The following is a 25,121-nucleotide window of genomic DNA, read 5'->3' on the forward strand; positions in this document are numbered from 1 at the left end:
CTGGATTATTTCAATAGACTTCCCATGGGGCAGCTTGCCCTGGGTCTCTCCTCACCCCACTGCCCTCTAGTCAGCCACCAATGATGATTCTCCTAAAATGCAGTGCCCCCCCCCCTCTGCTTGGCACTCATCCCTCTTCATTCTAATGCCTTCCCTGTTGGTCATTTTCGGTTTCTCCCATATATAGACTGTATGTATTTCTTTGCATGCTATCTCCTCTGTTGGATTGAGAGTTTCATGAGGGCAGGAACTGTCTTTTGCCTCTTTTTTGTATCACCAACACTTGGAATACTGCCTGGCACATAGTAGACTCTGTTGTGATTAAGATTCTCTGGAGGCTTCATCTTAATTTATAATTATTTATAAATATATAAAAAGCGGGCCAGAGAAAGGGTGAGCACTGGCCACATGTGACTACCATTCCCTTAGAGGCCTCCTCAGAGAGCCAAAAACTGGGAACAGGGCCTGCCTGCTCTGGATTCCCAGCCAAGAAGCCCCTCCAATTTATGCTCTTAGTGTCATCTCTCTCCCCAACTAGAAGACTCCAACCTCACTCTGGGCAAGAGGCTGCTCTTCCAGAATGTTTAGAGCCATGATGGTTCAGTGAACCTATGGCATGTGTGTCAGAGAGGGCACACAGAGCACTCGCTGGTCATCCACCAGAGTTCAGTATAAGAAAGCCAGAGGGACTCTGGCCAAGCTGCTCCCCTCCCCCTCTCTACTTCGCCTGAGGATATTTGTTCACATCACCTGTCCCTTTCTTTGCCCAGCAGCCCAATGGGAGCAGTTCCTCTATCTCCTGTCTGGGGTAAGTTGGGAGGGGGGTGGCTCAGGGCATAGCACTCGGTCTCTAAAAGGTTCACCATCACTGGCTTAGAGTCAAGCAAAGCAAGAGGTAAGAGTCTTCTGGAGGCCAGGACTCACAAGACCTTTAGAATGGGTTCAGAGTGCACAAGATGGGGGCTCACAGTGGTCATTGAGGGATAATAATAGGAACAGGACCCTCATATTCCAATATCTCTCATTTCTCACCAATTAGCACTAGTTAAACATCAACTACAAAACCCGTAGTTTCAGCATAAGTCAAGCATGAATTGTAGACTGACCGGTCTACTATTCTATCCTGGGCATCAGCTTTGTGCAGAATCTGTTTTATTAATGACACATGTCATTTTGTGTTTAGTTAAGAAGTACAAGACATAATTAGTTACCTAGAGTGGTCCTCCAATGTACCGCAGCCACCCCCACCCCCTTATTCACATTCCAGCAGGGCAGTGAGACCTCTGCCACATTAACAAATGATCACCAGGTGGACAATGGGGAAACATGGCTGCTGGGGACTCTGGCACTCCAGAAGAATCTCGAAACCTGCACATGCTCCTTATTCCCTATGACGAACAGACGTATCGAACCCCCAAAGACACCTCCATCTGAATTTGCCCACGCCCACTTTCCATGGTTTTTGGGCAAGGGAAGGAATTCTCTGGAATGGAAGATGACTAGCCCCCACACTTGAGGAAGCTACCACTGGACAACAGAAGCTACTCTACTAGCCCCTGGGCTTATTTAGCAACCTTAAGGTTACCCCATTACCTCCCAGATGATCCCACCAGCTATTATATACCACCTGAAATCTCTTCTTCTTCAAATAAAACTCTTTTCTTCTGGATCGAAGGAATAGAGTTTGATTCCCCCATTCTTGGGGCAAGATGCCACTACAGACTTGGCTGTGCTTCTCCTATGGCACACAAGGCCAGCATGATCCTCCCTGGATCTTAAGAGGCCTGTTTACAGATAAGCAACATCCTTTGTTTTTATTCAACCAGAAGGGGGAACTGGCTTGTCCTTTTAAAATCCAAAGGTTGTCTTGCTGTGCCAAGAAAGAGGTACAAGCTAAGTGTTAAATTTTCACAATTCTTAATAAATGTTGATTGATTGATGCTATGTGGGTTCTTAGATAAGTCACTTCCGCTTTCTCTCATATGAAAGAAAGGGGTGAGATTAAATGGCCTTGAAGGGCCCTTGCCAGCTCTACACCTAGGATCCTATGTGTGATCTTAAGCCAGTCACTTCAACTCCCGGGGCCTTGGTTTCCTGCTCTGTAAAATTGAAGAGGTTAGACAAAATAGCCTCTGAGGTTCCTCTCAGCTTCTCTGGTCTTTCCCAGCTCTGCCACTGGGTGTTTTAAAGCCCTTCCAGCACTGAGATTTCTTATGCTGAGTTCCCTCTCTGCTCTGACATTCTCTGTTTCAGGGTCCCCCCTACTTCTGATATTTCTTGTTCTAAGTTTCCTCCAGGAGCTTTTTTTAAACCCTCACTTTCTGTCTTAGAATCAATCTGCATATTGCAGATTGCAATCTGCATATTGGTTCCAAGGCAGAAAAGCAGTAAGGGCTAGGCAGTGGGGGGTAAGTGACTTGCCCAGGGTCACCCAGCTAGGAAATGTCTGAGCTCAAATTTGAACCCGAGACCTCCAGTCTCCAGGCCTGGCTCTCTGTCTCTATCGGCCACCTAGGTGCCCTCCTTTACTCAGAGACTTGTTGCCCTAGGTCTTTCCCAAACCTATATCCTATCTTCTGATGTCTCCTTCAGCTTTAACATTCTTTTGCTATCCCAGGGTTTGGCATAAGTCCCTTTGGAATTCTGACCTTCTGGGTCCTAAGGAAGTTGTATGTTCCAAGATCCCTCCTGGCTCTAATATTCTCTCTTTTAAAGTTCCTCCTAGGACTCATCTGCTCAGCCTGGAGAAGCCTCCAGGCTGAGCAGGACAATCTCTAAAGCCCCTCCCACCTCTGGCATTGTGGCCCATGGGCCCTTCTCCCTTTTAAATTCAGTCTTTCATTCTGGGCCTTGAAGGTATTTTGATTCAAGCTCAGAAATGGCCATGCGTCCACCTTTGTTGGACCTTTCCTGTCCCCCTTCCCTAGAACCACAGAGGAAATCTTGCCAGAGAAGGGCCTAAGCCCTGAGGTCTCCGGAAGCTTCTATTGACAAATCCTGCCAATGGGCTGCTCTTCTGGTTTCTGGGTTACGGTGTGTTTAGAGAGAGTTTATGACATCGCTTGTGATGTCAGAATCAGAACCCACCAAAGAATTTCCAAACTAGAGGGAAGAACCAGCACATCTGGGGTGACTAGTAGGCAGAAGAGGCAACTGCTAGAGGCCCTTAGTCTCCCTTCATTTTAAGATATTCAAGTGTGGAACTGCTCCAGATGGCTCACAGGTAACTCTAACGTCTTGCTCTTTGTACTGAAGGGGTTCAGGCTAAGAAGGCTATGTAGAGCCTTCAAGTCCGACAGGGGCTCCTAAAGCCTTCTAGTTGGATCTACTGCCTCCCATGAGGAGTACCAAATCTAGACCTAAGTGGGAATCTGGGGTCTTCTTCAAGCCACCTATGGGAAGAGAGTCCAACCCCACCCTTTCTTCATCTAGCCAACAATCCTCAAAACTCAATCTGTCCTGCCTCAGTAGGAACTCATCTCCTTTTCCTCTGGTCTCGACTAGAAAAGAGATCACCTTATTTATGTGGCCTTGTATATATGTCTTTGATATTTATTAGAGATGTTTGATGGAATGATGGGAGTGGGGGGCAGTAAACAGCTTTCCTTCTTATTCTGGTTACGCTGGTTCAAAAGCTTTTGTTTCTTTTAATAGAGTGTTGCTTATCTGGGTCCCAGAAAGTTATAGTGTTAGAGATCTGGAAGGAACCTTAGAGATCATCTAGTCCAAAGTAAGATCCAGAAAGGGAAAATGACTTGACCAAGGTCACACAGAAAGGTGGTGGTAGAACCCAGGCTAGATCCTTGGTCTCTTGGTTCCCAACCTGGCTCTCTTTCCACTACCCACTTAAGACCGTTGTTGAGTCACTAACTGAGTCTTCTTTTGTCCTGACTAATCACAACTCCTTTTACCTTTCTACATAGGGTCTCCTTTCCAACCCTCCAATCATTCCTTCATGTTGCCCCATGGCCCATAATCAGGAAGTCTGTTAAGGGGAATAAGTTGGGATTGGGAATTGTTGGGAATTGCTTTGATAGGACAGTGCTTCTGGAGACCAGAGAGCAAAGGGAAGATGTTTATTTTCCCATTCAGCGTACACCTTTTGGAGAATGTTGCTGGGGTGGCCATGGCCACCCACTGAAAAAGATATGCTAGTACCCACTTGGTGGACCTGCTCCGCTTTCTACTGGCTCCTACATTCCTCAAATGAAAGCATTTCCTATACCCACCCTGAGGCAGGCTAGGAAACATTGGACTGGACACTAACTAGATGTATGACCACAACCAGCTATTTTCCTCAATCTTTTGTAAATTTGGTTTCTGCCTTATCTACTGGGCCAAAACTGCTTCATCGATGGTTACCAATGATCTTGTTTCTCTGTCTCTGTGTCTTTCTTTTCCCCATCTCTCTCTCCCACTCTCTCTCTCTGTGTCTCTTCCTCTGTGTGTGTCTCTCTCTCCCTCTCTGTCTCTGTCTCTCCCTCTCCCTCCCTCCCCCCTTTGTCTCTATCGCTGTGTCTCTTTTAATGAATCTAAAGCCAAATTTCTTGAAAGATGTTAGGGGATATAGGCACTTGGTCCTTGGTCTCAAATGGTAGGCGCCAACATGCTTCTGTTTGGCGCATTTCAGACCTGGAAGAACCAAGCAGCAGTTGAGGCAGTAAGGATGGGACAAAAGTACCAAACTTAGGCCTAAACTAAATTAAAATGCAATTGGGAAGTGTTTAACAAAACTAATAAAAATACAACAATATAGATTCGAGGTCTTTTTTAAAATTTTTATTTATTCATTTATTTTTATGGTTACAATACTCACTTTATTTCCCTCCCTCCCCTCCACCCACCCTTCCTGCAGCCGATGCGCAATTTCATTGGGTATTCATTGTGTCCATGATCAGAACTTATTTCCATGTTGTTGATATTTGCAATAGGATGTTCATTTACAGTCTACATCCCCAACCATATCCCTTCGACCCATGTATTCAAGCAGTTGTTTTCTTTGGTGTTCTCACTCCCACAGTGTTTCCTCTGGATGTGGATAGTGGTTTTTCTCATAGATTCCTCCAAGTTGCTCAGGATCACTGCATTGCCACTAATGGAGAAGTTCATTACATTTGATTGTGCCACAGTGTATCAGCCTCTGTGTACAATGTTCTCCTGGTTCTGCTCCTTTCGCTCTGCATCAATTCCTGAAGGTTGTTCCAGTCTCCATGGAGTTCCTCCACTTTGTTTTTCCTTTGAGCCCAATACTATTCCATGACCAACATATACCACAATTTGTTCAGCCATTCTCCAATTGAAGGGCATCCCCTCATTTTCCAATCTTTTGCCACCACAAAGAGTGCAGCTATGAATAGTCTTGTACAGGTCTTTTTCCTTATTATCTCTTTGGGGTACAATCCCAGCAGTGCTATGGCTGAATCAAAGGGCAGATAGTCTTTTAGCACCCTTTGGTCATAGTTCCAAATTGTCCTCCAGAATGGTTGGTTCAATTCAAAACTCCACCAGCAATGAATTAATGTCCCAACTTTGCCACATCCCCTCCAGCATTCATTAGTTTCCTTTGTTGTCATGTTACCCAATCTGCTAGGTGTGAGGTGATACCTCAGAGTTGTTTTGATTTGTATTTCTCTCATTATAAGAGATTTAGAACACTTTTTCATGTGTTTTTTAATAGTTTTGATTTTTTAAATGAAAATTGCCTATTCATGTCCCTTGTCCAATTGGATCAATTGGAGAATGGCCTGATTTTTTGTACAACTGGTTTAGCTCTTTATAAATTTGAGTAATTAGACCTTTGTCAGAGGTTTTTGTAATGAAGATTTTTTCCTAATTTGTTGTTTCCCTTCTAATTTTGGATGCATTAGTTTTGTTTGTACAAGAACTTATAATATGATTAATCAAAATTATTGATTTTATGTTTCTTGATTTTTTTCTAGCTCTTGCTTGGTTTGAAAGTCTTTCCTTTCCCATAGATCTGACAAGTATACTATTCTGTGTTTGCCTAATTTGCTTATAGTTTCCTTCTTTATAATCAGGTCATTCACCCATTCTGAGTTTATCCTGGTGTAGCATGTGAGATACTGATCCAAACCTAATTTCTCCCATACTGTCTTCCAATTTTCCCAGCAGTTTTTATCAAACAGTGGGTTTTATTCCCCAAACCTGGGATCTTTGGGCTTAGCATAGACTGTGTTGCTGAGGTCATTCACCCCAAGTCTATTCCACTGATCCTCTTTTCTGTCTCTTAGCCAGTACCAAATTGTTTTGATGATGACTGCTTTATAGTATAGTTTGAGATATGCAAGTCCTCCTTCCTTTGCATTTTTTTCATGATTTCCCTGGATATCCTTGATCTTTTGTTCTTCCAAATAAACTTTCTTATGGTTTTTTCTAATTCAGTAAAAAGGTTTTTTGGTAGATCAATGGGTATGGCACTAAATAAGTAAATTAATTTGGGTAGGATTGTCATTTTTATTATGTTAGCTCATCCTACCTATGAGCAATCAGTGTTTTTCCAATTGTTTAGATCTAGTTTTAATTGTGTGGAGAGTGTTTGGTAGTTGTGTTCATATAGTTCCGGTATTTGTCTCAGCAGATAGATTCCTATGTATTTTATATTGTCTAGGGTTATTTTAAATGGAATTTCTCTTTCTAATTCTTACTGCTGAAATGGGTTGGAGGTATATAGAAATGCTGATGACTTATATAGGTTTATTTTGTATCCTACAACTTTGCTAAAGTTGTTGATTATTTCAACTAGCTTTTTTGTTGATTCTCTAGGATTCTTTAAGTAGACCATCATATCATCCGCAAAGAGTGATAGCTTGGTCTCCTCATTGCCAATTTTAATCCCTTCAATTTATTTTTCTTCTTTAATTGTTACTGCTAGTGTTTCTAGGACAATGTTAAACAATAGAGGTGATAATGCGCATCCTTGTTTCGCTCCTGATCTTATTGGGAATGCATCTAGTTTATCCCCATTGCAGATGATGTGTGCTGATGGTTTTAGATATATACTGTTTATTATTTTTAGGAAAGGCCCTTCTATTCCTATGCTTTCTATTGTTTTCAATAGGAATGAGTGTTGTATTTTGTCAAAGGCTTTTTCTGCATCTATTGAGGTAATCATGTAATTTTTGTCAGTTTGCTTGTTAATATGGTCAATTATGTGGATGGTTTTCCTAATATTGAACCATCCTTTCATTCCTGGTATGAATCCTACCTGGTCATAGTGAATAACCCTTGTGATAACTTGCTGGAGTCTTTTTGCTAGTATCCTATTTAAGATTTTTGCATCTCTATTCATTAGGGTAATTGGTCTAGAGTTTTCTTTTTCTGTTTTTGATCTGCCTGGTTTGGGGATCAGTACCATATTTGTGTCATAAAATGAATTTGATAGAACTCCTTCTTTGTTTATTCTGTCAAATAGTTTGTATATATTGGTATTCGTTGTTCTTTGAATGTCTGATAGAATTCATTTGTGAATCCATCTGGACCTGGGGATTTTTTCTTAGGGAGTTCTTTGATGGCTTGTTCAATTTCTTTTTCTGATATAGGGTTGTTTAGGTAACCTACTTCTTCTACTGTTAGTCTAGGCAATTGATATTTTTGTAAGTATTCATCCATATCACCTAGATTGCCATATTTGTTGCCATATATTTGGGCATAATAATTTTTAATGATTGCCTTAATTTCCTCTTCATTAGAGATGAGGTCTCCCTTTTCATCTTGGATACTGTCAATTTGGTTTGCTTCTTTCCTTTTTTTAATTAGACTGACCAGTACTTTGTCTATTTTATTTGTTTTTTCAAAGTACCAGCTTCTAGTCTTATTTATTAAATCAATAGTTCTTTGACTTTCAATTTTAGTAATGTCTCCTTTGATTTTTTGGATCTCTAATTTAGTCTTCATCTGAGGATTTTTAATTTGTTCACTTTCTAGTTTTTTAATTTGTATGCCCAATTCATTGACCTCTGCCCTCCCTAATGTGTTAATATATGAATTCAAGGACATAAATTTCTACCTGAGTACTGTTTTGGCTGCATCCCATAGGTTTTGAAAGAATGTCTCGTCATTGTCATTTTCTTCAATGAAATTATTAATTGTTTCTCTGATTTTTTCTTTGACTAAATGGTTTTGGAGAATCGTATTGTTTAATTTCCAATTAATTTTTCATTTACCTCTCCATGTACCCTTACTAATTATTATTTTCATTGCATTGTGATCTGAGAATGTTGCATTTATTATTTCTGCTCTTTTGCACTTGTTTGCAATGTTTTTATGCCCTAATACATAGTCAATTTTTGTGAATGCACCATGTGCTGCTGAAAAGAAGGTGTATTCCTTTTTTGTCCCTATATATTTTTCTCCAAATATCTACTAGCTCTATTTTTTCTAAGAATTCATTCACTTCTCTTACCTCTTTCTTATTTTTTTTTGGTTTGATTTATCTGGATCTGATAGATGAAGGTTCAGGTCTCCCACTAGTATAGTTTTTCTATCTATTTCATCCTTGAGCACCACTAGTTTCTCCTTTAGAAATTTGGATGCTATGCCATTTGGTGCATACATGTTGAGTACTGATATTTCCTCATTGTCTATACTGCCTTTTATCAGGATGTAATTACCTTCCCGATCTCTTTTAACTAGATTTATATTTACTTTGTCTTTGCCAGATATCATAAGTGCGACTCCTGCCTTATTTTTCTCAGTTGATGCCCAATAGATTTGGCTCCATCCTCTTACTTTCACCCTATGTGTATCTACCTTTCTCATGTGTGTTTCTTGTAGACAATATATGGTAGGGTTTTGGATTCTAATCCAGTCTGCTATTCGTTTGCATTTTATGGGTGAGTTCATTACATTCACATTCAGAGTTATGATTACCAGGTGTGTATTTCCCAGCATTTTGATTTCTACTCCTAGTCCTGCCTTTTCTTCTTTCACTATTTCCTTCTACATCAATGTTTGTTTTTAATCAGTCCCCCTAGTTCCCACCCTTATTTTACTTCCCTTTCTACCCCCCCAACTTCTTATTTCCCCCTTATTTTCTTTGCAGTTTTTTTAAAACTACCCCCATGCTCTCCCTTCCTTATACTGCTTCCCTCCCCACCAGTCCATTTGTTACCCTTCTATTCCCCTAAAGGGCACGAATCTGTTCTCTGCCCCAGTGTATTGGATTGTTCTTCCCTCTTTGGGTCAATTTTAATGCATGTAAGAGTTGAGTATTTCTTATCTCCAACCTCTTTACCCTTCTAGTTTATTGATGTTCTCCCCACTCCCGCCATGAGCTTTTGTGACATATAAATTTACCCCCTTTTCTTTCTTTTCTCTTTTCTTTTAGTATTAACTTCTTTTTTATCTCTAGTTATATATATATATATGTATATGTATTCATGCATACATATCTATATCTATATCTATATATCTATATCTATACCTATTGATGTCTTGTTATTTCATCCTATACAGTTTGTCACTATTCCCTCTAAGTGTAATTCTTCTATCTGCCCAGGTGATAACAACAGTTTTTAAGCATTTCCAATGACCTCTTTTCTTATAGGGATACATATCATTTTAACTTATTGAGTCTCTTTTAAAAAAGGGTTTTTGGGGTTTTTTGTTGTTATTTTATTTGTGTTTTGTTTGTTGTAATTTTGTTTTGTTTTTCTTTTTTCCCTCTTTTTAAATTACCTTTTGATGATTCTCTTCAGTTCTGTGCTTGGACATCAAATTTTCTGTTCAGGTCTGGTCTTTTCTTTACAAATGCTTGGAAATCTTCTATTTTGTTGAATTACCATACTTTCCCCTCTAAGAATATAATCAGTTTTGCTGGGGAGTTTATTCTTGGTTGTAAACCTAGTTCCCTTGCTTTCTGGAATATCATTCCATGCTTTTTGGTCCTTCAGTGTAGATGTAGCTAGATCCTGTGTTATCCTCACTGTGGTTCCATGATATCTGAATGACTTCTTCTTGGCAGCTTGTAATATCTTTTCTTTGGTCTGATAGTTCTTGAATTTGGCTATAACATTCCTGGGTGTTGTCAGTTGGGGATTAAGTACAGGAGGTGATCTGTGGATTCTTTCAATCTCCACTTTTCCCTCTTGTTCTAGAATATTGGGGCAGTTTTCTTGAATAATTTCCTGTAGTATTATGTCCAGGCTTTTTCTTTTGTCATGATCTTCTGGTAGACCAATGATTCTTAAATTGTCTCTGCTCAAACGATTTTCTAAATCCTCTGTTTTGTGAATGAGATGCTTCATATTTTCTTCAATTTTTTCATTCTTTTGATTTTGTTTTATAGTGTTCTGCTGCCTTATGAGGTTACTTAATTCTAGTTGTTGTATTCTGGTTCTTAAAGCCTGGATTTCATCCCTGGCTTTTTGATCATCCTTCTCCTTCTGGTCTGATTTTCTTTGGAGGTCATCTTTCATCCTTTTTGCCTCATCTCTCATCTCCTTTGCCTCATTTTCAAGCTGGTTGATTTTGGCTTTCATGACACTATTTTCTGTTTCCAGATGACTTATTTTAGTTTTTAAGTTCTTTTGTCAATTGTCTTCAACCTCTCTTAATTGTGTTTTGAATTTCATTTTGAGTTCTTCCAAAGCCTGTATCCAATTTGCTGGGATTTCTGATTTATCATTTACTGATCCCTCCTCCTTTGTTCCGTTTGCTCTTTGTTCGTTGCCTGAATAGAAGCTGTCTATTGTAATTTCTTTCTTCTTTTTCTGTTGTTAGCTCATATTTACCTCTTCTTTACTCCCCGTATATATCTGTGTTCTTGCTCCTCTCTCTCTTTTTTTTTGGTTTTGGGGTTTTCTGTCAGTCTCCCATCTTGGAGCTTTGACAGAAGATCTCTCTGTGCAGTCTGTGGGAGAGGGGATTGGGCTTTGAGCTTCCCTGACCTCTGAAGACTTTTGATGGAATTAAGTTCAGCTGGGTTGGGCTGGATGTGCTCTGAGGCCAAAACCTCCTGGAAGGCTGGAGCAATATGGAGGGTCTCCTCCACTCTGATCAGGCTGCCTGCTCTGCGCTCCCTCTCCAGCTCCTTCCCCACAGCCTGTGTTCAGTGCTCTGAGCCTGGCACAGCCCTGCCCGCAATGTAAACTCTCCAGACAAGCACCTTTGCCTGTCTAGAGTTTTCAGCTGCAGCTGGAGGCTTAGGGCTGTAGGTGGGGGAGAGGTGTCCTGGGACCTTCCTTCTGCCTTCCCCTTAAACCCGAGTGTTCTCAAATTCTGGCTTTTGGGGGGTGTACCTTTTGGATTGAGTCCAGCAGGAGGGTTCCTTGGCTCTGTCTTGTTGTTAGGTTTGATTTTCAGTCCCCTAGGAGCATTCAGTTTGTGATCGGTAAGGAAGAGTTTTCAGAGGTCTGAACTTTTGCTGCTTCTATGCCACCATCTTGACTCCACCTCTCTTGAGGTCTTCTAAGTCAATGTGCACCCATAGATGTGCTTTCTACTTGAGTTTGACATCATTGTGTATAGTAGATAGAGGACCGGACTTGGAGTCAGGAAGACGTGCCTTCAGATCCCACTTCTGACACTAACTAGCTGTGTAACCACACAATCGCAGTGTTATGGAGAACTAATATGTGAGAAGCAAGTGCTACACATGTGTCACAGCCTGATCAATGGATAATCTCATAGTCATCCAATCCAATGGCCTTTTACAAAAAGTCTACATCTTCCTTGGAGTCACAGGGTCTTAGAGCTAGAGCTGGGAGGGACCTCAGAGGCCATATAGTACAACCCCTTCATTTTACAGTAGCCCAGGGAGGGGATGGAACTGTCCCAAAGTCAAAGAAGTAGTATGGGGGATTCAGTTCGAGAGATGGCAGAGTTACTTCTTAGAGGGTGGGTGGCTAGTACAAGAAAAGAAGGAATCTAAGTTATGGCAACAGGGCTTAAGTGCTAGAGATGAAAGGGTACCTATCAGGATAGATGCCAAGCATTAGAGTTGGCAGTTCTAGTGTAGAAATAAGATGAGATGAAGTTCTAGATATGTAGGGGGACTAATTGGCTCTTGAGAGGGGAATCTAAATTGTGCCAGTATGAGCAGTCGAATACTCCAGAAATGGGAGTTTGGGCTCAATACACGAAGAGTGAAGTGAAGCTGAAGGTTTGGGAGGGTCAGAAGTCTAGAGAGATAGTGGCCAGTTATTAGAGTTGAGGGAACTAAGATCTGAAAAACGGGGTATGGAGTTCCAGTAGTGAGGGAGTTTGGTTCTAGAGACAAAGGGTTCCGGTTTAGACGAGAGGAGGGTTAGTGCATGAGATAAGGAGAATCCAAGTAGTGGAGATGGGAGGGGCTCCAGGTAAGAAACAGAAGGAACCTAAATTCTGTATTGAGAGAGGGAGTTGCTAAATATAGTAATAGTAACTCACATTTATATACTTCTTTAAGCTTCAGGGAATGCTTCCCCTGTTATGTTGAAGATACTTCAAACGATAAACTAACAAGCATTTATTAGGAGGTCTTGAGTTCAAATGTGACCTTATACTCTTCCTAGCTGTGTGACCCTGGGCAAGTCACTTAACCCCCATTGCTTAAACCTGACCATTCTGCTAATACTCCAATTTGGGTGGGAGGGCGGGGCTGTCAATGGTGGAGCCAATGTCTAAATACTGGGAGTAGAGGAATGGGTTGTGTGTTGTGTTCTAGAGAGCTCTGTACTTTGATGGATAAGGGTCCTACAGCACTGTGGCCTACCACTCATCCTCACCCACTCCTATGGGGTATTTATCCATGTTTTAGCATCCTCTATCCCCCAAAGTAGGGGGAAGGGAAGGAAATCAACATTTATAGAAGACCGATGGTGTGGCAGGCACTGTGCTGAGTCCTTTACAAATCTGATCTACTTGATAAGGTCATACAGCTAGGAAGTATCTGAGGCCAGATTTGAATCCAGGACCTCCTGTTTCCAGGTCTGGCTCTCTATCCACTGAGCTACCCTGTTGCCCCTCCTTTTAAATACTTCTTGAAGAGAGGCCAGACTTAGTAAAACTGTGCTACAGCTGTACAACCCTGGGCAAGTGTCTAATCCCCATTGCCTAGACCTGTGTTGGTGAAACTGTTGCACCTAGGGACTGCTCCCTTTCCCCTCTCCACCACACCTGAGGACATTTCTCACATGATCTGTACCTCTGCCCAGCAGCCCAATGGGAGCATTTCCTTCCTCCCTTGTCTAGGGTGAGGGAGGGGCTCACACACAGCGAGGGTTGTAGTTTGGGCACCCAGTCTCTAAAAGGTTCATCATCACTAGCCTACACCTTACCCCTCTTCTGCCTTACAACCAAAACAGAGGTGATTCTGAGATGGAAGGCAAGGATTGAAAAAAACCAGTCTGGACTCCCTGAAGGTGCTATACAACTTTCCAATGCCATCCCACTGCTCTCCAGTTCTGGTCTCAGTTTATTGTCCATCTATGATGCCTATCTAAGATATGGACTAATGAACAATCTCAGTGAGTCAATATGTATTTTTAACTGCTCGGATTTTCCTCAGTGGATTATCAAATGCTTTTGGATGGTTGTGACTCTAACCAAGAAACTACCTAGAATTTGGGACCATAATCCTGTGAGCAGGATGCTCAGCCACAAACAGGAACATCTGGAGGATCTCACAACTATAGAGAAGCCCTCTTCTATTTGGGCTTTGTCCAAGACATATTCCATGATACTGGCAGACTTCTTTGGCAAGCAAATGTCTCCATGTCTTATGATTTCCTGAACATTCCATAATCAGAAGGTCACAGAACATAGTTGTCTCTATGGTGGCATCTAGCACAGAATTTTAAGACATCTCAGCATAGGATAAGGCAGGAGTTCTTAACCATGTTTTAAAAAGTATTTTGAAAAATTTAAGTGAAATTTCCAGCCCCCCCTTCCCTGGGAAAGTAAGCAATCTGATATAGATTTTTTAAACCCTCACCTTCTATCTTGGAATCAATACTGTGTATTGGTTCCAAGGCAGAAGATCAGTAAGGGCTAGGCAATGGGGGTCAAGTGACTTGCCCAGGGTCACCCAGCTAGGAAGTGTCTGAGGACAGATTTGAACCCAGAACCTCCCATCTCTTGGCCTGGCTCTCAAGTGACTGAGCTACCCAGCTACCCCCCTGATATAGATTTTACATGTATTGTAAAACTATTAGTCATTTTGTGAAAAAGTTAAATAAATAAGAGAAAAGTGAAGAAATAAAGTGAAACATGGTGTGCCTCAGACTTCAAAAAGAAGTATTTTGAGGGGCAACTATCAGTATATAGAGCATCGGGCTTGGAGATGGGAGATTTTGATCTCAGATACTGCTTAGCTGTGTGACCCTGAGTAAATCACTTAACCCCAATTGCCTAAGCCTTTAACCACTCTTCTTTTTTTGTTGTTTCATCTTGATTGTATTTTTTAATAACAAATTTCCAAAAAAGTTTTTCAAAGTTATATGATTCAGGTAGTCTTCCTCTCTTCTTCTCTCCCCCCTCATGGAGTTGACAAGCAATTCAGTCTGGGTAAAACCCATTTCCACATTATTCATTTTTGTTAAATGAATAATCTTATAAAACCCAAACTCCAAATCATATGCGCAGATAAACAAGTGATAGATCCTATGTTCTCGTCTACATTTCTACTCCACCAGTTCTTTCTCTGGGGATGGACGGCATTCTTTGTCGTGGGTCTCTCAGAATTGTCTGGAATTGTATTGTATTGCTGTTAATAGCTAAGTCTATCACATTTGGTCGTGTCCAGTGTTTTCCTGGTTCTGCCTATTTCACTCTGCATCAGTTCATGGAGGTCTTTCCAGCTCTTTCAGAAATCACTCTGTTCATCATTCCTTATCACACAATAGTATTCCATCGCCATCATATGCCACGATTTGTTCAGCCATTCCCCAACTGATCCTTTTAGTTTCCAATTCTTTGCCACCACAGAAATCGCAGCTATAAATATTTTTGTACAAACAGGTTTGGTATGCAGGCCTAAAAGCCGTACTACTCTTCTGCACCGATACTTAGTATTGATTGTAAGACAGAATGTAAGGATTTTGGTTATCTTGAGAACTATTTCAGTGTCATTGGGTTCCTTTGTAATCCTATAGATTTTCTTTTGTGCATTGAAAAACACAATTCTGAGAAAGGGGTCCATAGGCTTTGCCGGTTTGGCCACTAGACAGAGGGTCTATGACACAAAGAAGGCAAAGCGTCCCTGAGACAGGGACTCAACTTGTGATTGACTCCCTCTGGCAGCGCGGGCCAGCACCTTCTAAGCAAGCCATTATCACAAAGCATCCCTTAGAGCATTGAGAGCTTCCAGGGTGACCCCTCCAGTTTCGTTGATGCAGACCCGACATAGACCTTTCTTTGGCAGAAAGAGCAGCTCCTTGGAATTTCATCAAGTTGATTGGGGGGCTGGAGGGTTGGGAAATTAAAATGTCTCGCTCCAACTGAAGCCGTCTTTTTTATGATTCACCTTAGCTTTATCAGGCTGTATTATATTCTGATGGCTTAGAATACATGATTTCACTGTACAAATTAATTCCTTTGTTTTTTGGATTATCATATACCAATTTAAAATTTATTTTAGTTGCCAATTTATCTTGCATGGTTTGGACTGGTTTTTTCCTTCATATATGAAAGACCTAATTCTATTTACTTGCAAGATCCTTTAATTACTCGGTCACAAAAATGAATAATATGGAAAGAGGTTTTGAATGATAAGACAAGTATAGCTCAGTGGAATTGCTTGTCAGCTTCCGGAGGGGAAGGGAAGAGGGGAGGGAGGCAATATGAATCATGTAACCATGGAAAAAACATTAAGATAAAAATATTTTAAAAATTCTTTAATGTTGAAGCTCTGGATTTCAGAAACTCCATTTCTGGGCGAGGTGAGCTGTGAGTCCTCAGCCAACATTCTGTGGATTTTATTGATGTAATCTTTGTTCTCGGTTTCCAGATCTCCTGGGCAGTTTCTGGAATTATTGCCAGAAGCATATTATTCAGTATTTTTGTTCACCATTTGTTTTGTGGGAGATCAATATTCCTTGAGTTTTCTTACCATGATCTGTCTTCAACGTCAATTGGTTTAATTTTTAAAAAATTCACAGTTTTACTGTTATAGCAATCCATCTTCCAAATGGATACTTTATCAAATTATAAAATAGGTTTTGATTTCTTTCTCTGAAAACTGCCTATTCATGTCCCTTGCCCATTCATCAATTGGGGAATGGCTTGGTTTTTTTGTACAATTAATTTAGCTCCTTCTAGATTTGAGTAAGTAGACCTAAAATTATAAAATAGGAACAAAATTCATTTGGAGGAACAGAAGAGCTAGAATGCCAGGGTAAATCATGGAAAAAGGAGCAGGAATAAAGGGGGAAATGTGATTTCTAGACCCGAAACTTGATTCGAAAGCAATAGAAATCAAAATCGTTTTGTGTGAGGTTTAACAGTAGAAAAGTGGATCAATGGAATAGAGCAGATAAAGGAAAATCAAATCTTGGGAAAGTTTCCCATTTCTAGAAAAGAAATCTCTACTTGATGGAAACTGAGATGTAATCTGGCAGAAATAAGGCTTACACCAATATTTTACACTGGATTCCAGAATAAATCCAAATATATACATGTTTTAAATATGAAATTCACCATTGGGTTAATTTGCAGAGATCTCAAGCATTCCTCCTCTTCTGTTGGTCCTTTGAGTTTGCTTTTGATATTCTTTTTTCCATGTCAAATGGACAGGCTTAGAATGGAGGGAGCTGAGTTCAAATCCCAGGTCCGACACTTACTAGCTATATGACCTTGGGCAAGTTCCTGCGCCCCAGGTGGCTCCTTAAGCTTTCTATCCCAAGTCACAAAGCAGACAGGAGGAGGATTCTCTCTTCCATCTTCATTTTTTGAGGTTGGAATTCACATCCACCGATCTCTTTTTCAGATGATTAATTTTTCTGCCAGCCTTTGTTCGAAAGAGTCAACTCTCTTGCTTGTCTTTGTGAATTCTTCATTGCATACTTTCATTTCAGTCCTCTCTCCATTCTTCTTTCTTCTTCATCTCCTTAATGAACCTCAAAGACTAGGTCGATGATTCCTACCATTGTTCTACAATCTTTTTGTGGGGTGGAATGGTCACTGTAGCAACAACACTCTACCTGGTGGGGCTGCTGCCTTGTTCTCTTGTTGTCTGCACCTCCTCGTGATAATCCTTCACTTGCACGTTGTTGAGTGTGTTTCTGTCTTCTGCTCAGGTCTTTTAATGTTCACTCCCTGCCTTTCTTGCTATCTGGAAGTGCGGAGGGGGAGCTGCCCTCACCCGGGATCTCTCGTTCAGCTACTTTGGAGCGGGAGCTCGGAAGTTGAGTGATAGGCAGGCAGCCTTAGTGGAGCTAGATCATCACGAACCGGAGATGGGTTAGAGCTGTGATGGCGAACCTCTGACTCGCGTGTCGACACTGACACGCACAGCCATTTTTATGGCCCAGTGCGGGCTCAGTGGGTCTTGGGCCATGTGGGGGGATGCATGCCCTGGCCCCTGGGGAGGGGGCTGAGGGGGGGCAGAGCAGCAGTCCGCTGGGGTGTGGGGAAGATGGGGAGGAGGAGTGCACATGCTTGGGGAACCTCCTTGTCGCTGAAAGGGGCCCCTCTGCTCACCAGTTAAGCCAATAGTCCTGAACCTCCCTGACCCCTCAGAACATGGCCCTAGCCATGACCCTCTCCCATCTGCAGCATAGACTAATGAGGCAGGGATGGCAAGGATGGCAGGGATTGTGGGCCTGTTTTGTGGATGGGGCTCACACGAGAACATGTATACGGATGCTTTGTGGCCGAAAAGCTGAGAGCTGGGTGATGTGAACTACTCAAGAACATTTATTCATCAAATAAGGAGGCATTTGTTTGCAAGAGGCATTACTTCTAGGGCAGCAGGCCCAAGGCAAGAGACCTGGCTGAGTCTTGCCTCTGAGGCTTACTAGTCAGGTGATTATGGATAAGTCCTTTGCCTCTTCTGATCTCCATTTCCTTATTGGCAAACATCCCCTCAAGACCCCCTACCTTCCCTAAGTCACTAGCTGATTGTGAAGCCACAGTTTACAATAGACACATGAGTTCTTAATGATAAACTACCTATAAGTGCTAACCTCTCTAAGACCCCGGTTCCTTTCCTGGAAACTGGGGAATACCAGTTCTATCAGTTGTCTCATGGAATTGTGGGAAAAAAACGCTTCCTAAAGCTGAGAATGCTGTAGAGATTGGGATGATGAAGATGATGATGATGATGATGGTGACGTGGGTGGGGGCAGCCCTTGTGTCTGAGATTCTCCCCTGACACACAGGGCCCAGGCCTACTTGGAAGAATTTCTTCCACTCCCTTAGCCCTCACCTTGGAAACTTGACTTTCCACTGGTAAGCATATAGGTCACAATATTACACAGAAAGATTTTATTAAAAGTAGAGAAACCAAACAGAAATCTGAGCTTGAGCAAACATTCATTCCCAAGAAGTCTATAAACACTGAGTCACAGACTTGAATCTGAGGGCTCCTTTGTGCCCCAGCCCACTTTACCCAAGTCTTGGCTTGGCCTGCCTCCACCTGAAGGGGGTTGGGTTGTGCTGATGGTGGTCTCCCTCTCCCCCTTTCCCCCTCTCTCTGTCTCTCTCTGTGTCTCTCTTTTTCTCTCTCTCCCTCCCTATCTGTCTCTCTCTCTCCTCTCTTTGTCTTTATTTCTTTCTATTTTTCTCTCCCTCTCCCTCCCTTTCTCGGGTTTATCTTCCCCTCTCCCTCCTTCTCTATTTTCTCTCTGTCTCTCTCCCTCTCTCTCTTTCTCTGTCTCTGTCTGTCTCCCTCCTTCTCTCTCTCTCTCGCTCTTGTTTTCTCTCTCTCTCTCTCTCTCCCTCCCTCTTCATTCTCGCTCTGTGTCCCTCTCCCCCTCTATATCTCTCTGTCTCTCTTTCTCTCTTTATGAACCCCTTACCCCGCAGCGCCTGCTGATCTAGTCTGAAGCCTTGTCCACAGTGATGGACCTATTCAGGTAAGATGAGTTAGAATCTGCCATCCTTTTTTAAAAAAATTCTCCACCTTCTGTCTTGGAACCTATACTTGGTTCTAAGATGGAAGGTAAGGGTTTAAAAAAACCAATTAATACTGAGTAATTGGTTCCAAAGCTGAAGAGTGATAATGGCTAGGCAATGGGGGTGAAGTGACTTGCCCAGGGTCACACAGCTAGGAAGTGGCTGAAGCGAGACTTGAACCTAGGACCTCTCATCTCCAGGTCTGGCTTTCCATCCACTGAGCCACACAGCTGCCCCCTTTCCTTTGCTTTTGATACATGACCGACACCTCTCTTTTTCAGATCAGACATTTACTAGATAGTAGTGGTAGTAAATGCTGTAATAGTAATGTTAATAACAACAGCCACCTTCCCAAGCCTCATTTTCTTCATCTGTAAAGTAGAAACTCATAAATCCTCCTCCCCAGGGTTATTTGGAGAAAAGTGCTTTGCAAACTTGAAAGTGCTCTAGAAATGTGAATAATAATAATAATAATTATTATTGTTATTGTTGCAGGTCCTCAGTCTCTTACCCTAAACACTTCTCTTTGCACATCTTCGATACCGCCCATGGTGAAAGCCCCATCTTTAGCCGGCTAACCCTACCCACAAAGAGCAAGACTTTTACCAGACTTTCCCAGCTTTGCCCACGCAAGATCCTTCCCCTTTACCATGGAGAACTCAAGGTGGTGTCCTTAGGAAATACGAAAGACACTGACTTCCTCGGCTTGGAATTTAGATGCTGCTACCCCATCTTTTTCAAAAATGCTGAGGAATCCTCAGTAGAGCCAAGCCTGGAGAAGATAGAGGTCTTTACTGAAGAGGCAAGGAATGCAGGTGAAGGTGAGCCCTGCATGGAGAGTGTTATAAGTAAATATAATTTGGATGGGGGGGGGAAGGAAAGTAATACAGAGGGATAAACATATAAATATCGAATTTATTAACGATAAGGATAAGGGTTTGGGAACGAGGGGAAAAGGTTAGCATTTGACAATTAGCCCAGTTATTAAACCCACTATCTAAATACTCTAATCTGAATACCCATGTTTCCTAAGGTTAAGTCCAACAGGGAACCAGATTTCTCACACACAGAGAATCCTTGGTGGTTCAGGTATAGGGATCCCGCTGAGTTCTCAATTGTCCCAGAGAAAGGAGGGTTTCTCCAAGTTTCACTCTGTCTACCAGAGTGCATGAATATGTCCTCTCAACCTTGTATGGTGGAATTAAAAGAGACTGCTTGTTAGCTGTCCAGGGGATTCCAGGAGAGATCAGATCTTCCCCTTCAGGTTCAGTGTGGCAGTTGGGGAACTGTCTCTTCAACAGTTTAGAATCCTGACAGCCCTGGGAGAATCCTGAGTCTCATGCTCTGTCAATCATTCCTTGCATAAGTTTTATTTTCCTTTGCTAAAGTCCCCTCTTTGCATAAAGCCTAAATTGTGTTGAAAACACTATTTCTACCCAAAATAACAAACTAGCTACACTCCACTATCTTAACTTATATAATACTATCCTATTCTAGGTATTTTATCAAGGAAAGGAAAAAAGGGATTCAATAGTGAACAAGTACAAATTTCAAACATATGCAAAAGCACAACAAACAAATAGCATCAAAAGCAAAAGATAAACACAACTTCCATGCAAACACTAAACTCAGATACTACTCTTGTCAACTAATACAAAACATACTACTACTATTGTAATGCATAAGAGCAAACTTGGAGAAAAAGTTTTGAAAATTACAATAAACACAACATTGTATACATTTTACACAGAAAATAAACCAAAGCATTAAACTCACTTATGCAAACTACATGTAACAATAGGTATATAAGTGATCTATTTACATAAATTTTACACTTATATACACACAGAGCACATACACACAACATATACATACATGCTATACATACATAGATATACTTCATATTTACATATATGTTACACATATGTATATATACACTATACTATTAACTTTCACAATCCTAACTATTATACACACTATTTACATGTGTATTTATAATTTTGTGTGATATGTGATGTTATATGTTATTTGTGTTATGTAATGTATGTCAGGACCTTATCTTATTTATCTTAAATTTTAATCTTTATCTAACTAAAGCCCTATCTTAATAAAATTCTTCTGTCTAGTTATATTTCTATATTAATTAAGTATCTACCTAATTTTAGTTAGTAACTAATTTATAACTACTTATAACATTGTTAGTAATCTAACTATACATTGTTTCACTCATTCACATAGTGAATCAATGTAACCTAACCATGTTTATGTATTTGTGTTTATATTTTGTTATTATTTTTGCTATATTATGTTGTTTTGATAGTGTTATGTTAGTGTTACTGTTATGTTACTATTATGTTACTGTTGCATGCAACATACCACTACTTCAGATTTTTCCTCCTCTTTTCATCACATCTTGCTTAAATAATTCTTCTCCAACTTCATGGTAGTAAATATATTTATGAATGTTTGTGAATATGTGTTATGTTGTTTTGTGTTATGATACATTATCCAAATTTTTAATTCATTAGTCCATTAATCCTGTGATCCGCTTCATTGCAAGTTTAAAAAAAAATTTTTCTTAATTGTATTCAATTAGATTATTTAGAATAATTTTCCATGGTTACAAGACTCATGTTCCTTCCCTCCCCTCCTCCTCCCCCCTCCCATATCTGATGCACAATTCCATTGGGTTTAACATGTGCCATCAATCAAGACCCTTTTCCTTAATATTAATATTTGCACTAGGGTGATCTTTTAGAGTCTACTTTCCCACTGACTGATGTGTTCAAGCAGTTGTTTTTCTTCTGTGCTTCTTTTCCCACAGTTCTTCCTCTAGATGTGGATAGCATTCTTTCTCATATGTTCCTCTGAATAGTTCTGGATCATTGCATTGCTACTAGTAGAGAAGTCCATTACATTCGATTATGCCACAGTGTATCAATCTCTGTGTACAATGTTCTCCTGGTTCTGCGCCCTTCACTCTGCATCCATTCCTGGAGATCATTCCAGTTCACATGGAATTCCTCCAGTTCATTAATCCTTTCAGTGCAATAGTATTCCCTCACCAACAGATACCACAATTTGTTCAGCCATTCCCCAATTGGAGGGCATCCCCTCATTTTCCAGTTTTTTGCCACCACAAAGAGTGCAGCTATGAATATTCTTGTACAAGTCTTTTTCCTTATTATTTCTTTGGGGTACAAACCCAGCAGTGCTATGACTGGCTCAAAGGCAGACAGTCTTTTAGAGTCCTTTGGGCATAGTTCCAAATTGCCTTCCAGAATGGTTGGATCAGAAAAATAAATAGGGACAAAAAGGAATACACCTTCTTTTCAGCAGCACATGGTACATCCACAAAGACTGACCATGTACTAGGGCATAAAAACATGGTAAACAAGTGCAAAAGAGCAGAAATAATAAATGCAACCTTCTCAGATCACAATGCAATGAAAATAGTAATTAGTAAGGGTACATGGAGAGGCAAATAAAAATTAATTGGAAATTAAACAATACGGTTCTCCAAAATTAGATAAAGAACAAATCATAGAAACAATAATTTCATTGAAGAAAATTACAATGATAAGACATCCTTTCAAAACCTATGGGATGCAGCCAAAGCAGTACTTAGGTAGAAATTTATGTCCTTGAGTTCATATATTAACAAATAAGGGAGGGCAGAGGTCAATGAATTGGCCATACAAATTAAAAAAACTAGAAAGTGAACAAATTAAATATCCTCAGATAAAGACTAAATTAGAGATCCTAAAAATCAAAGGAGAAATTAATAAAATAGAAAACCAAAGAACTAGAAGCTGGTACTTTGAAAAAACAAATAAAATAGACAAAGTACTAGCCAATTTAATGAAAAAAGGAAAGAAGAAAATCAAATTGACAGTACCCAAAATGAAAAGGGAGACCTCATCTCTAATGAAGAGGAAATTAAGGCAATCATTAAAAATTATTATGCCCAAATATATGGCAACAAATATGGCAATCTAGGTGATATGGATGAATACTTACAAAAATATAAATTGCCTAGATTAACAGAGGAAGAAATAGAATACCTAAACAACCCCATATCAGAAAAAGAAATTGAACAAGCCATCAAAGAACTCCCTAAGAAAAAATCCCCAGGACTGAATGGATTCACAAATGAATTCTATCAAACATTCAAAGAACAACTAATACCAATATTATACAAACTATTTGACAGAATAAACAAAGAAGGAGTTCTATCAAATTCATTTTACAACACAAATATGGTACTGATCCCAAAACCAGGCAGGTCAAAAACAGAGAAAGAAAACTATAGACCAATCTCCCTAATGAACATAGAAGCAAAAATCTTAAATAGGATACTAGCAAAAAGACTCTAGCAAGTTATCACAGGGGTTATTCATTACAACTTGGTAGGATTTATACCAGGAATGCAAGGATGGTTCAATATTAAGAAAACCATCCACATAATTGACCATATTAACAAGCAAACTGACAAAAATCACATGATTACCTCAATAGATGCAGAAAAAGCCTTTGACAAAATACAACATTCATTCCTATTGAAAACAACAGAAAGCATAGGAATAGAAGGGCCTTTCCTAAAAATAATAAACAGTATATATCTAAAACCATCAGCAAACATCATCTGCAATGGGGATAAACTGGAAACCTTCCCAATAAGATCAGGAGCGAAACAAGGATGCCCAAATATCACCTCTATTATATAACATTGTCCTAGAAACACTAGCAGTAGCAATCAGAGAAGACAAAGAAATTGAAGGGATTAAATTGGCAATGAGGAGACCAAGCAATCACTCTTTGTGGATGATATGATGGTCTACTAGAGAATCAACCAAAAAGCTAGTTGAAATAATCAACAACTTTAGCAAAGTTGTAGGATACAAAATAAACCCACATAAGTCATCAGCATTTCTATATATTTCCAACACAGCTCAGCAGCAAGAATTAGAAAAATTCCATTTAAAATCACCTTAGAGGGAACAGCTGGGTAGCTCAGTGGATTGAGAACCAGGCCTAGAGATGGGAGGTCCTGGTTTCAAATCTGGCCTCAGACATTTCTCAGCTGTGTGAATCTGGGCAAGTCACTTAACCCCCACTGCCTAGCCCTTACCACTCTTCTGCCTTGGAACCAATACACAGTATTGATTCCAAGATGGAAGGTAAGGGTTTTAAAAAAATAAAAATTAAAAATTAAAATCACCATAGACAATATAAAATACTTGGGAATCTACCTGCCGAGTCAAACACAGGAACTATATGAACACAACTACAGAACACTTTCCACACAATTCAAACTAGATCCCCAAATTGGAAAAACATTAACTGCCCATGGGTAGGATGACCTAACATAATAAAAATGACAATCCTACCCAAATTAATTTACTTATTTAATGCCATACCCATTGAACTACCAAAAATCTTTTTTACTGAATTAGAAAAAAACATAACAAAGTTCATTTGGAAGAACAACAGATTAAGGATATCTAGGGAGATCATGAATAAAAATGCAAAGGAAGGAGGACTTGCAGTCCCAGATCTCAAACTATACTATAAAGCAGTGGTCATCAAAACACTTTGGTACTGGCTAAGAGACAGAAAGGAGGATCACAGACTTGGGGTAAGTGACCTCAGCAAGACAGTTTATGATAAGCCCAAAGATCCCAGTTTTGTGGACCAAAACCAACTATTTGATAAAAACTACTGGGAAAATTAGAAGACAGTATGGGAGAGATTAGGATTGGATCAACATCTCACACCCTACACCAAGATAAACCCAGAATGGGTGAATGACTTGAATATAAAGAAGTAAACTATAAACAAATTAGTGAACACAGAATAGTATACATGTCAGATCTTTGGGAATGGAAAGACTTTCAAACCAAGCAAGAGCTAGAAAAAATCACAAAATGTAAAACCAATAATTTTGATTACATCAAATTAAATAGGTTTTGTACAAACAAAATCAATGCAACCAAAATTAGAAGGGAAGCAACAAATTGGGAAACAATTTTCATTACAAAAACCTCTGACAAAGGTCTAATTACTCA

At 40.2% G+C, this 25,121-nt stretch overlaps 1 protein-coding gene across 2 annotated transcripts in view; it reads left to right on the forward strand.

Moving 5' to 3' along the window:
• The first annotated feature begins 3,093 nt into the window (after positions 1 to 3,093).
• LOC103099712 (maestro heat-like repeat family member 5) overlaps positions 3,094 to 25,121 on the forward strand; it is a 182,058-nt gene continuing 160,030 nt past the window's right edge. For both annotated transcript variants that reach the window (XM_007507037.2, XM_056809800.1), the window contains exons 1-2: positions 3,094 to 3,223; positions 19,549 to 19,874. In XM_007507037.2, coding sequence (XP_007507099.2) covers positions 3,213 to 3,223; positions 19,549 to 19,874 — 337 coding nt within the window. In that variant the 5' untranslated portion in view covers positions 3,094 to 3,212. The remainder of the gene's footprint in view (positions 3,224 to 19,548; positions 19,875 to 25,121) is intronic.

The sequence above is a fragment of the Monodelphis domestica genome, chromosome X (assembly GCF_027887165.1).
Source record: "Monodelphis domestica isolate mMonDom1 chromosome X, mMonDom1.pri, whole genome shotgun sequence".
NCBI classification, from domain to species: Eukaryota; Metazoa; Chordata; class Mammalia; order Didelphimorphia; family Didelphidae; genus Monodelphis; species Monodelphis domestica.